The sequence below is a fragment of the Acanthaster planci genome, linkage group LG21, assembly GCF_054643075.1.
Source record: "Acanthaster planci isolate LZ-2023a linkage group LG21, COTS_SCS, whole genome shotgun sequence".
In the NCBI taxonomy this organism is placed as follows: domain Eukaryota; kingdom Metazoa; phylum Echinodermata; class Asteroidea; order Valvatida; family Acanthasteridae; genus Acanthaster; species Acanthaster planci.
This window is the reverse complement of record NC_141797.1, coordinates 5,272,636-5,286,867: the sequence shown is the minus strand read 5'-3', so window position 1 is coordinate 5,286,867 and position 14,232 is coordinate 5,272,636. Positions and strand designations below refer to the sequence as shown.

Genomic DNA, 14,232 nt, shown 5'->3' with positions numbered 1-14,232 from the left:
CACATGACAATGAGTACACACACCTTGCTCTCATTTTACTCAGAGTAGGCCTCTACCCTCATCAATGGGTACACATGACAATGAGTACACACACCTTGCCCTCATTTTACTCAGAGTAGGCCCCTACCCTCATCAATGGGTGCACATGGCAATGAGTACACACACCTTGCTCTCATTTTACTCAGAGTAGGCCTCTACCCTCATCAATGGGTGCACATGGCAATGAGTACACACACCTTGCTCTCATTTTACTCAGAGTAGGACCCTACCCTCATCAATGGGTGCACATGACAATGAGTACACACACCTTGCTCTCATTTTACTCAGAGTAGGCCTCTACCCTCATCAATGGGTGCACATGACAATGAGTACACACACCTCGCTCTCATTTTACTCAGAGTAGGCCTCTACCCTCATCAATGGGTGCACATGACAATGAGTACACACACCTTGCTCTCATTTTACTCAAGCAGAGTAGGCCCCTACCCTCATCAATGGGTGCACATGGCAATGAGTACACACAGCTCGCTCTCATTTTACTCAAGCAGAGTAGGCCCCTACCCTCATCAATGGGTGCACATGACAATGAGTACTCACACCTTGCTCTGATTTTACTCAAGCAGAGTAGGCCCCTACCCTCATCAATGGGTGCACATGACAATGAGTACACACACCTTGCTCTCATTTTACTCAAGCAGAGTAGGCCCCTACCCTCATCAATGGGTGCACATGACAATGAGTACTCACACCTTGCTCTCATTTTACTCAGAGTAGGCCTCTACCCTCATCAATGGGTGCACATGACAATGAGTACACACACCTTGCTCTCATTTTACTCAAGCAGAGTAGGCCCCTACCCTCATCAATGGGTGCACATGGCAATGAGTACACACAGCTCGCTCTCATTTTACTCAGAGTAGGCCTCTACCCTCATCAATGGGTGCACATGTGAATGAGTACACACAGCTCGCTCTCATTTTACTCAGAGTAGGCCCCTACCCTCATCAATGGGTACACATGACAATGAGTACACACACCTTGCTCTCATTTTACTCAGAGTAGGACCCTACCCTCATCAATGGGTGCACATGACAATGAGTACACACACCTTGCCCTCATTTTCCAGCCAGGTGACATCAATGGGATGTATCTCTGTCCCGTTAATTCCAAATGTGTGGCTAGCAAGCGTGACGTTCACCGAGTCTTCATGAAAAGTCAGGAAGGGAAAATCAACCTAGGAAGACAGAAAATGTTTACTATAAGAGAAGTCAAGCAAAACGCCACTTGTCAAAAGGGGACTGATTCAACTAGCTCATGTACATCCGTACATGTACAATGTACAACTTCATAGTCCTTGGCCACATCAGGCTAACAAATCACAAAACACTCCATTGCTCAAATATAGACCACTGTCATTTTGCCTACAATTTGTACAGGTGACAAAAGTTTGCTGAAAAAACACCCTTTGGTTGGTTTTCAATTTTACCTCAAATTCATTCAAAATGTACATTTGTCCCATTAATTCTAAAGAGGATCATATTTTCACTTAGTGTTCTGTAGTACGCGAATTATCTGGTGTTTTGATAGCTGCGGGAGAGGGGTTACCACTTTGCATATTATCATTTCACTTTGTACTGATGGCCAGCCATGGTTTTAGCAGCCACTTGTAAGAAAACACAACTGTGGTGTAAAAATAGCAGACTCAATTAGTTACTGGTAATTCAAGTAAATCAATTTCAGAAACTAGGGGGCAGAGCAGCTGAACATTGAGGAGGATACATACAGTACTGTCTATTGTACATCACTGTCTATTTGGGCAGCATGTCAAAGGAGATGGCATGACCTACCTCAAAGGTAACATTGATGGCAGTGTGTTCTGGTTGGACTCGGTGATTGAGGAGCCAATTATACATCAATACACTCCCTCCATCAATGTTATGAGGAGTGGTCTTACCACTCACCCAGAAGTCTAGCTGTTGGGCATACAGCACAAGGACATATTTGTAAAGTTCTAATGATCATAAAAATGCAATCTGAGAAAACTGCTGAAATGGTACAATTTTTGTTTCTGATTTCATTAAGTAATTCACAGTCACTCTTTGCTTCCATTTTAATCACTAAATTACATGTACCAAAAGAATGATTTCTTAACTTTTCAAAATAAAATTTCCTTGACTAGCAACATTTTTGCTTCAAAAATACCTCCTTCACTGAAGTCACTCTTTGGGCATGTAGGGTCGGTTAGTAAGCACCACAAAGATGCACAGCTACTGTGCATTGCATTAACTCTCCCTCATAGGGATTATCAGATTACAGATTGTGCTGTCCAACCAATCAGCCTCACTGTTTTAGGAGTATAACTGTTGAGTAAACCAATTGCGGTTGTGATGTTAAAGCAAAGGAGGGATAACTTTATTAATTAACAAGCAATACGCATGCATCTTTTTTGTTACTTGCGCATGTTTTGCAAACTTTGCATCAATGTAGACATCCCTGAATAAAATCTGAAAGTAGTTTTCAACATAGCTAACCTGGGGAACCGGCATGTTGTTACCACCAGTGCCTGACTCATCTTCAGCTTCCATTAAATGCCTGGAGGCAGGGCTGACCTGGTAAGTCTCAAAGTCATCTTTACCTGTGAAGAAAGCAAATTGCAATGGAGCCTGCCGAGCTCAGCAGAGTCAAATACACCATGGCATGCATGGAATAACCGGGCTCAAACCACTGTTCACGAGGAAGCCACAGCCCAAAGACAACCAAATAGAAATTACGGAATTTTGTACGTTGAGTCTTGAGTGTCTCAGATTTTGCATGAAAAGCTTCCATTGTTTTTAATCATGTAATTGGAATTTGGAAACATTTCAGAAGCTTGCACTAGTGATTTTGTAGCAAGAAGGGGACGATGAGTTGGGTAATTGTATCAGACAAGAGAAACACTTTCATGCTCTCCTTATCAACTCTTAGAGAATGTAAAATTCATTGGCAATTGGGCATGGACATCACCAGTAAGACGGTGAAGCTTATTCCAAGGGAAGGGAGAAAGGTAAAGCACTCACCAGTGATTTTGTAGCAAGAAGGGGACGATGAGTTGGGTAATTGTATCAGACAAGAGAAACACTTTCATGCTCTCCTTATCAACTCTTAGAGAATGTAAAATTCATTGGTAATTGGGCATGCACATCACCAGTAAGACGGTGAAGCTTATTCCAAGGGAAGGGAGAAAGGTAAAGCACTCACCAGAAAGGTCTGTTCCAGTGTCTTTTTCAAGTAAACCGGTAATTTTCCTCCATTTTTCCACTTCAGATATGCTCCTGTCCCTTTTTTTCTTTTCCCCACTTTTATTTTCTCAATTTTTGAGGGGGGGGAAACATATCCCTTGCCCCCCTCCCTGACACCCATGCAATAGGCTTAATATACATGTACATGTAGATGACACTACACAGCCTACCTTTGACAGTGAATCCTGCCACATTGACAAGTAGAAGAACAAGCACAACGCCTGTCATCTTGATTGCTGCCAACCTGTCAGTCCTAATTCTTTCACCGTTCAGTCCAATTATCTCAATGAAGCACGTACATCACCCACACGTCACAGTTACAGCATGGAGTTGCACATACACTGAATGCTTGCAGTGTACAAATGTATATGCATGCTTAAGAACAAGGTCTGTGAATGAGTAGTGAAGAATTCATTACCAAAATAAGTTGTGCATTATAAAAGGATCTGTGAATCTGGTGAGGAAAAAGTTAACCATGTACAAACATGTATGTATGTATTTATTGGAGAACACTGCACTTTCACAAAAAATAAAGAAAAATCTAGCCAGGTCTGGGAATTCGGTAAAGCGGCAAAGTAAAACCTAAAAATGACTTTTGACTGGCTTTACAATTGGACATGTACATGTACTGTACCTTCATTTGAAAGCCAATCAGTACATGCATATCAGCAATGTAAGTTGATCCTCTACGAAATCTGACTTTACTTTCGTTTTGAAACCACAAACATGAATTAGAAAGAAAAGGCAATTGGCTGAAAGTAGAATTATATGTACATGTACCAACAAATTATGAAATACAATCACACATTCATCAAAACTGTTCATATTGATCAGTTGTGCCCAACATGTACGCACATTGAAGCATGGCTAATAAAAAAGGCTGAGAAAATTGGCCCATGAATCACTCCACTGGGTCTTGTCTTTCAAATTCATTAGCATGGCAATGAACTTGCACAGTAAGTGTTTTGGGAAAATTGGAACCATAAGATATAGTTGGTTCTGTACTCAACCCTGTCAACACTTACACTGATTTCAAAATACATGTACATGTAGTTTCATAATGAAATGACTAATATAAAAGAGAAGATGTCTGGGGGATCTACAGGAGACTACAGGGGACACTTTAATGACAGAAATACTGCTGTTTCTTCCACCAATTTTATTATCAATTATTTTGATTGTCACTACGGTGTCAATCCATGCCATCTAAAAAGACGCCATATTTGCCAGCTTTCATGTCATTCAGTAGTTTTCAATCAAGCACAGCTGGGACGAAGTGGCAATGGGGCAAAATTACGGCAGGACGAAGTGGGGCTCGGGTAAGTAACAACGGGGCAAAGTGCAAGAGGTTAGGCCTAGGCCCCTATACATGTAGCATGTAGGCGCTTAGGGGCGAAATGACATCGGGCGAGGTGGAAACGGGGTGAGGTGACCAACACCCCATATACATGTAAGTATGCCATTGCTAGGGATATGCACAAATTAGTGAGGCTGCTGTTTATTTGGAAACTCATTTAAAAAATTGTGATTAAAATTTGTCTTTTCTGCACGCTGTAGCCCCTCTTTTTAATATCCAATTTCAATTTTTTTTGAAATTTCAAGTGAAGCTAGCATTTAATTCATTGAAGTATGGCACAAATATGAACAAAGATTTTATAAAAATATGAATTTTGAGCTTGCAGTTAAAATCCACTCTCATTTTTGTGTACAAAATAATCAGTTTGCTCTGCATTACGCAAAAATAACAAAAACTCTCAAAACTTCCCTGCTTGAAATCAATTTTTCCTTGCACTGCAGAGTCTGATGGAATCCAAACATATCGAAATATGTCTTATAACATCCTCTCCAAAAATCACTTCAAAAATAAACAGAAAAAAATATCTTAAAATTTATCAGCTTCCCTACCATGGCAAAACGTCTATTTGCGACAGTCTGTGACGGTAGTCAAGAGGAGGGCCTAGGCCTTTTGTTCAATCAAGTTGAACGCCATGTCCAGGGTCCGTGGTTTAACTTTATTTTTATTAATACAAACCCGATTGCTACTTTTTCGTACCTCTGCATTCAAATGTTGTTTCAGTTTGATCTCCATAATCTCAGTACGTAAAATGCAAGCGCATGAGCGCTTTGCAAACAGCAGACGACTCGTCTTCTGACATGGCCGTGTATAGGCCGTGTCCTTGTTCAAACTTTACGCCTTTCGCATCAAGTTGTAGTCTGGTTCCCATTGACAACCGGCAGTGCGATGACTGACGAACGATGAGACTGGGTGCCGTTCATAACCCAAGAAATTTTGCACGTGGAGTCGTGATGTTCATAACGCTTGATAGAGGGCGTTCTCCTTACAACGCAACACATGCGATGCCAGCACACTGTCATCTTGCGCGTAGGCCCCCTACTGGGAGTGTGAGGTGAAACGTGCTACTTTGGGAAGTCACAGTCATCAAAATCGTACCAAATATGTCAAATATAGATGGAGACAACATGGACGATATATTACAGCGACAGCTGTTGAATAGACTAAACGAATATGGTGAGGAAAACGCATATTAATCATGAGAAGTTCCATAATCATGACAGACACACTTGACAAACGTCACCCACGTCACTGATTCGGTGGAGTAGCCTACCTTCCTCGGGCTAAATTCATGCATTCGCACATCTAACTTTCTCGCCGTGAAACTCACTGACGTTAATTCACTGCCGATGATCGATCGCCACCTCGGCATTATTCTTTTTGCAGCTAGGCCTGTGTGCGAATTAAAAGCGTTTTCAGTGAGTATTTGGACAAAATACCGGTATCAGCAGAGCATAAACTTTTTAGGCCTAGGCCTACCCTATTTTGTGTACGCATGATAGGCAAAATATAAACCTGAAGTGGTTTAAATTGTCTACAAAATGGATAAACTTTTTGATTAATGTTGGATGTCTGATGAGTACATGCACACCAAATGACGATATCGCTAACTATTGAGGGCGTTATCAAAAATATGGAGCCTGAATAAACACTATGCACGTATCTACATGTATTGTCTTTCCACGCATTTCCAAAATAAATTTTGTTGAACTGCATATGTGCATGTGGTAATGTTCAAGCAGTTTCCAACATTCCTTTTTAGACTGAAAAACTGACAGTCTTCAAAATTGATGAAGAAAATAAGTCAAAAGTCTTGTTACTCTGTACAGTGGAATGCCGCTATAATGAGCAAGACGGGGTCCTCGCTAAATGTTCCGTACAGCAGTCGTTCGGTTTAGCAAATTTAACTGCCCTCTCTTGTCTAACTGAAGTGCACCGTCACCCTTTTGTGATACCTTGGTTCATTGTTTTCGTGATGTTTTGCCGTTGCATTCAAGTTTAACGTTTCTAGAAATGTATTTGTTAATTATTTTTGTTTTTTAATTCAAACTTGAGCCAAAAATTGATATCAAGTTTATCCCAGAGTCGTGAAACTACCGCTCAGGATCGATTTCTGATGCATGCTGTGGCGAATCTCGGTTGATTTGTGTATCAGCGGCGCCATCTTTAGACTATTGTTAGTGTAATGCCACCGTGCACGTATGTGCGGTTTTCTTCTGCACCCGATCATGTGGAGTCGCAAAACCAGTGTCTATTCAATACCGTTGACAACTAGTGGCTTTCCCTTCTAATCCTTGGGGAAATAATGGCCACTTGTCACTTTCCAACATAAACAAACACTGACTGTTTTATCATGTTGACGTTCGGAAATTACAAACGGCAACTGAATAGTGTTCGATAGGTTCTGTGCACAAATTATTGGGAGCCAAGGACGATGTTCGGTACAGCCGAATGTTCGGTATAGCGGCGTTCCACTGTACTTGAATACTTCTGTGCAGGTCTATAACATGTTCACATGGTACATGTAACCAAGTGATCCTCCTGACCTGTTTGTCCAGAACTGTCACACTCACCGCATGTATATGTTGTCCTTGTAATTTGTAACCTTTACCTGTAGTGATGTTTTAACAACTTTTGTTCTTTTTGCTTGAAAAAACTTCACCATGAAACTACTTTCAGGATGATCTGTAACATTTATTTTGTTTAAGCAGGAGATAATTTGCTTGATGAGGAGGACAGTGACCAAAAGAAATCCAAGATTGAGAAGGTTAAATCTAAAACCAAAGAGCAGTCTGTCAACTGGCACAATGACCACACAAATGCTGCTCCAAATCCTTCATTTTCCTCCTCGAACAAAACAAGAAAGAAGAAAAAAGGGAAGAAAAAACCATCAGGCACCAAACCAGAGGGAGATGAGGAGTCAGCAAGGAAGAAGCAGGGCAGAGAGGTGATGGATTTTGAGGAGGAACTGAGACTGTTCAAAGAGGAAGAGTTGCAGAGACAAAGACTGAGAAAAGAGGCGGAGCAAAGGCAGGAGGGAGGAAAGACAAAGACACCTGCCCCAGAAGTGATTGTGTTTGAAGATCCAACCAGGCGGAAAAAGAAGAAGGTTCAATCATTTGAGTGACTCTTCAAAACTTTGTGTTGTATTTTCTTTTTAACTGTAGAGCACATGTTCACAATAATCATACAATACAGACAATCCTGATTAATGTTGCACGTCTTGTTTGGGTACCGAAACTCAAGCAGTCACACCCTCTAAAATCTTTAGCCAGTTGCTTGACAATTGCAGCCTTATGATGCCTTAAATTCCATGTGATTTGCCTTGAAATAGCAACAAGCACATTAAGTGATGTGTCACCATAGTAAAAGTGCGAGTCCAAAATGACCCACAGGATATCCAAACAACAGCCAGGCACACCTGTGGCTGATATCCTGTCTAGTACACCCTTCAAATTTGACTTTCACCTGAAGAAAATACACTCCATGAGCTGTGCTACAGGAGTAAATGATGATACACTCAAAGGAACTTATGTTCATGAACATGTACATAGAGTGTGGCTATTCCTTTATTCTCCTGTGTGTCAGAAAGTTTGAAGAGAATGCTCTCTTTTTCTTCCACTATGATAACTCCTTCAAGCTGAATTTTCGATGATTTTTTTGTTCCTCTCCATTTGGACCCTGCCCCCAAATGCCTGTGAAGCTGTTTTTCAGAAAGGGGAGAACAGTGAGTGGACATACATGTACATCATCCAACCCTGTGTACATACATACGGACTCGTTTTGTGTGGCGGTCCACACTGGGTACAGGTGTGCCACACTTGCATACTCCATTTAGAGTGGAATTACTCATAAGAGATCTATTCCTTGCATGGTGCTACCTCAAGCCTTTCCACCTACTCCATTTAGAGTCTTTACCAGTTGGGTATTGCATCCTCCCTTCACTCTGTGTAGAGCGTCTTGGCCTGTCCAGCTTATGAGCTCAACATTACGCACATCCCATATTCTTTTCCAGGTTGTTGATCAAGATGAAACCAACCCTAGCCAAGGGGAATTCAATCTCAAGAGAGCGCGTCTTGAAGTCAGGCAGTTTGGTCTGACGGGGTTCTCATTTGAAGACAGAGAAAAGTGTGAAGCAGACCGCGCCATTCATCTGGGAGCATGGGTGTGTATGTCAGTTGTCAGAATTTCTGTAGTGAGAACGGGAAATGGGTTTTATTTGATGTTGAAATCCAGGCAAATATGCCCAATGCCAAAGATGACTGGAAATTCCTTTCCTTCTAATCAGGTACATGGTTTATGGTTTTGGTGGTTATCATTCCTCCTGCTACATGTGTGTTGACAGTAACAAGGCTGCTATCACAAACTTGACGGGTCTACACAAAATGTTCAATATAGCAGTTGTTTGATAAAGCAATTTTCAGTTGCCCATGCACTCATTTCTGGCTCTGGTACGTGCATGAGGATTTGGGGCCAATATTTCTAACTTTCATTTCATGCATAAAAAAATGAGCAGAAAATAAAGACCACCAGATTTCTGGCATTTTGTTCGGTGTGTATTTTTTTCCTTATTTCACCGTTTGGGTAGATCTCATAGGAAGTCCATTTCCTCAAGGAAAACTTTCACTACATGCTGAAAGGGTGCAAAAACTTTGGAAGCCAAGGAGCCTGTTCTGTATAACAGCATTGCCATAGAGGGATCCCAATACGACGCTTTTAGCGTTGATCTGCGCACTTCCGCGTTTGAAAACGAGGCTGTATGTGTCAGCTTCAATTCTTAATACAATCAGACGATTGAAAGTAAGGAATCAAGACACAAAATACACAAAGGTATGTTAAATTCAGACTTTTCAGGCTGCAAATTTTTGTGGAAGAGTCTTTCAGGATGACTCGACACGTAAAATCAAAAGAAAACATAACGACAATTGAACTAACGTACCTGCTATGGTCGTGTGTCTTGTGCAGTGGGCTTGGTTAAAACTGAAGTGGTGTCACACTTACGCACCGAATACTCCCTGTACTGTGTGGACTCCGCGGGTGCGCGCGACGAAGTTCAACACAGCGAGCCTCGGTTTCGATGCAGATATGCGCAGACGGTGCTGATGTGAAATCCCTCTATTCAACACAGCCTGTTCCATATAACAGCATTGTTATATTTCAGATTTTTGTCAAATATCTTCATAAGCCCAATCATTAATGAATGATTTAGATTGCAATACATATATTGCACAAATCTCTTTTTCCTAACCTAGGCACCAAAGCGAGAGTACGTCAATTATAAGGAATACATGGCCATGCAAAAAAAGAAGAAAGAAGAGGAGAGACATCAACGAGAGATTGTGAGTCAACCCTCCTGACTGGAATGTTCAAGTAGCACACTATATCAGGGTTCTCGCCACATACAAACTTGCGTATCGGGCCCGATATGCAATTATTTCTGCCCGATACGCAAAAAACGGGCCGATACCCATTTTTTCATCCCAGATACGCACAATATTATAATGACAGTATGGCTCAGAATTTTCAAAATGCAGATTGCATGTCTGGAAAATCTAGATGAAAAAACAGTTTAGTGCTGCATTTTTCCATGTACTGTACATGCATTGTGCACAACGTGTCAGCGGCCACACTGTACTGCACACCGTACATGTACATCGGCACCGAACTTTCCTTGTGGCCGGTGTTGCATGAAATCTGAACTTCCGTCATGGGCGTCATACATGCACCCACGCCCAGGTGTGTTTTCTCTTTGCCATGTGCTCAATACACTTCTGGGGCTGCTTTTACGAAGGTTACAATTTTATACTACACCATTTGCAGAACTTACAACATCGATCCCAGACGCGTTTGTTTTTTTCATGGCGACAGCTGTAGCCCTATGTAAGAGTATTAATGGCATCTACGACGGGGACGATATTTCTCGTTGCCATATCACCACGTTTTGTCTTGCACACAATGGCAGAAACTCAATCAAAGATGGGCTCTTTTTTTAAGCCAATATAAATTTCAGCAGTCCCCGCTGAGGGAAACCCAAACAAAGCAGCCACCTGCCGCGGGTATTCTTTCTAGCCGATATACAAGAAAAGCCTTGTTTATTTTATGTAAAGACCAAATCGTTTTATATTTTTATGTCATTTGTTTAGGCTTATTGCTTTAAGCTAATATTTTTGCCTTACAACTGAATGGAGCTCATGGTTTCAGGTCTAATCAGCAAAACGAAAAGGTTGAAGCATGTATTAAAATTAAAACTGAATAAACAGGTGTTTTTATCGTTGATTAAACAGCCACTACATGTTGTTGCATGTCTGAAACTTGAAATGACTCCTTTTGTGCCCACAGGCCTAATTAGTAGTTCAGAAAGGAAAACTGGTCATTTGTTAAAAATACTAATATCCAAAATTTAAAACAAATATTGCATTTGTTATGTTTTTTCCTGAGAAAAGATACTTGAAAAACCCAGGAAATGCTCTAAAATGCAGCTGAGAGCATCTAAAGTCTCAAAATTTTCGGGGCCCTTGAGCGGGGTCCGAACCCCACACCATGGCTTCACAAAATGTTGGTAAACCACAATGGAAAACCCCCACAGTTTTGAAAAATCCTGGGGAGAACCCTGCTATTTGTTATCCCAATAACCCTGTAAGAGCTGGGGTTTGATACCATCTTAAAATTACCCTCAGAGCAGCCACACCCACAAAGTAAGACTTTTTGTCACCAGCTACTTTTTCACTGGGTGAGTTTCCGGTGCCTGAACCTATACGACTGTTTCATGGTAGCTTATCATCTCTCAGATCCCCTCTCTATCTGCATTTCATTATGTGGCTGAGGAAGTACAGTAATACCAGTCACAACCCAAACAGCCCTGACGAGTCTGCACAAGTCTGTAAACAACAAGACCCAGTTCCTGGTAGCAACCATAGGGGCTCTTTGGGGTGACTGATCTTTCAAGACTCCTTACTCGGCAGTGGTTGGGATCTGGCCAATGGGAATCTACAGGCCTGTGGTGTATGCCTGGGGTGAGGATTACATGGGATCTTTGCCCAGTTGGCCCATGGGAAAAAAAGTTATGACCAAACTTGGTGCTTTGGTGAAACTTTCATTACTGTTCCGTTGACCCCAGGGAATTTTAAAGCACAGGAAGGCCAAGATCTTGGCTGTCCAACAGGCCTGATCTTTCTTGGATCTTGGCATGGCATGCTTTGCAGGAACAAACAATGCAGTGAGATGACATCAGAAGAAATGTCAAAGAATCGGACAGATCCCCCACTGCATCCTTCAGGGTCAAGCCCCTCCAAAACAGCCCCAGTACTCGGTTTAAGTGATTCAGCAAGTTATAAATGCCCTAATAAGTATTAAGTATATGCCAGTAGGACAGGCAGTGTAGCCAGTAGGACAGGTAGTGTCATGTTTTGACTCATGGATTGCTGAGAGTATTAAAGGCACACCAGCCTGGGATAAACTCTTCATCATTTATGAATGTCCCATTCTTTGGATTGCTAAATCCATATGGAACCCCGTCAGTCCTCACTGTTAAATTTGGTCAGAGTTTGCAAGGAAGCAAGGTTAATTACAACTGGTATTTGGATTTTGTCGGCCAACATATTTTGTGGTGTCACAACTTCCTCCCTCCCGTCATTTTATCAAAGTCTTTAATCCCTTGGTGATTAGAAGCTCCTCAAGACGCACAAATACCAGTGTTAATTTCTGATATCTCACATTTATTAGGACCGCAAAATGGGACTCAAAGTCTCCAAGAAGCCAACCACTGAAAAGACAAGAGTCAGGTAAGAGTGAATTGTCAGAGGGGGTCAAGGGTTATTTAAAACTTTTTCCCTTGAATTCAATTTAATGACACTTAAATTCTTTCCTTCTTTCAGAAATTTACAGTAGCCTGCACCAGTCTTCATCCCTATTTGCCAAATTGTTCTTCAAATACTCGCTTTACTGTTATTTTGTTTAGCATAAGGTCATCCTCAATATTAACAAGGAATGATATGGTTTTCACAGTTCTAAGACTGTAGCAATGGATACCCTAATGTGATGCACAAGCTCTATACCCTAAGGCTATTGTGCCTACTGCACCCCCCCTCGGAAATCTGAAAGGAATTCCAAAGATTCTAAAAGAAGACACAATGGAGGGGGTCCCCTTTGCCGCATATCGTCCGTCATGCAATGCGGTGTTGCCCTTCATTTTTCAGGAATCAAGGTTTCTGGAGGGACCCTAGCCAGGATAAGAAGTTCTTCCTGGATGGACAGGTGGGGCGTTACAAGCAAGGTGTGCAGGTGGTGGGTAAAGATGACATAGCGAGGGTCAAGACTACGTCCAAGAAGGGCAACAGGCCAGGTGGTACCAGGAAGATCAAATTATGAACAGCTTTGTCCATGAGGAACAATAGCTGTGAAACTCTCAGGGTCTTAGCTTCATATTGATAACATGAACCCCAGTGGGAACTGTGTTGCTCAGTGACAGCGGGGGTGTTTCAAACCTTGACTCACATTTTAGCTTCAGCTTCATGAATTCAGTCCTGGGAAACAGAAAGATGACATTGTCCTATGGAAAGTGAAGGTTGGAGGTTTTTTCATTTGGTACTGAACGGTGTGGAAATAATTCCAGAGCAGTGAGGTAAAGCCGAATCCACAGTGAAAACCAAGATTTATGAAATGGCAAAGGGCATGCAAAGAAACATAACTTTTGTTGGTTTTAACATCCACTGCTTGTGTGGCCATCTTCGAGAATGTGTTGTAAAGGCAGATTCTAACTGAATAAGAGAAAATTATGCTGGTTTCCAGTCCCTCTGCCCGTATTATAAAATGATTCTCAACATTGAACGAAAAGTGAAAACCAGTCTACAGGTGAAGGCTCTTTTATATCTTAATTTGGTGTGATACATGTACACCTAAGCCTTGCTTTATCCATTATGTGAGTGCCTTAAACTGTTGCACCTACATGGACAGTGTATGTTCAACAAGAACTTGAAATGTACAATCCTGTTACTGGACATCTCTGATATTTAATTAAACTGGAGCCTGTGGAACTCTTGTCAGTGCGCAGGATTTCATATATCTTAATATTAAGCTTTGATAGTATAGAATGGGAAATACCAGCCTTTACAAGGGATGGAACGGATGGTTTGTTAACAATGACCATTTCCACGGTGTAAATTGTACAAATAATGGCCAATTTCTTAAAACAAAATTGTTCAGCTTAGCACAATGCTTGGATTCATTTTGAAATAAATGACCATTTGTACACGTAACTGGCATTCCACCGAAGTGTCAGATTTTGTCGAGTCATGTACATGTACAGACCTTTTCCCAGTGATGTTGCGATCATGCTGCACCTACAATGTGTTGTGATGGTAATCTTCCTACTCAAGATAAATTAGTCAAGCATGCAGTGTTTGCACATGCACATGGTTAAAGCTGCCCAGAGGAATATATGCGATCACTGTGGCCAAGGTTTTCCACGAGTGGGAGTATTGTTTACATTTAGTTACATCGGTGAAAAAGGTCTATGAATGACTGCTCTCTGATTTGTTCAGTGCAGATATTTTTGATCAAATTTAAATTTGTCAGATACTTTGGAAAGAGGGGGGCTGGACT

General features: G+C 41.5%; 2 protein-coding genes across 2 annotated transcripts in view; one reads left to right on the top strand and one right to left on the bottom strand.

Moving 5' to 3' along the window:
• LOC110989417 (uncharacterized) overlaps window positions 1–5,469 on the bottom strand; it is a 58,136-nt gene extending 52,667 nt beyond the window's left edge. Inside the window, exons 1-5 of the mRNA XM_087131083.1 lie at window positions 5,332–5,469; window positions 3,449–3,667; window positions 2,532–2,635; window positions 1,848–1,973; window positions 1,109–1,234 (exon numbers count right to left, since the gene is read on the bottom strand). Of these exons, the coding sequence (XP_086987209.1) occupies window positions 1,109–1,234; window positions 1,848–1,973; window positions 2,532–2,635; window positions 3,449–3,506 (414 nt within the window). The 5' untranslated portion in view covers window positions 3,507–3,667; window positions 5,332–5,469. The remainder of the gene's footprint in view (window positions 1–1,108; window positions 1,235–1,847; window positions 1,974–2,531; window positions 2,636–3,448; window positions 3,668–5,331) is intronic.
• A 157-nt stretch (window positions 5,470–5,626) lies between these two features.
• LOC110989408 (uncharacterized) lies at window positions 5,627–13,886 on the top strand. Its single transcript, XM_022253781.2, has 6 exons — window positions 5,627–5,808; window positions 7,344–7,741; window positions 8,648–8,797; window positions 9,885–9,971; window positions 12,355–12,413; window positions 12,828–13,886. The coding sequence occupies exons 1-6, from the start codon at window positions 5,736–5,738 to the stop codon at window positions 12,997–12,999; spliced, it is 939 nt and encodes a 312-aa protein (XP_022109473.2). The 5' UTR covers window positions 5,627–5,735; the 3' UTR covers window positions 13,000–13,886.
• Window positions 13,887–14,232: the final 346 nt, after the last annotated feature.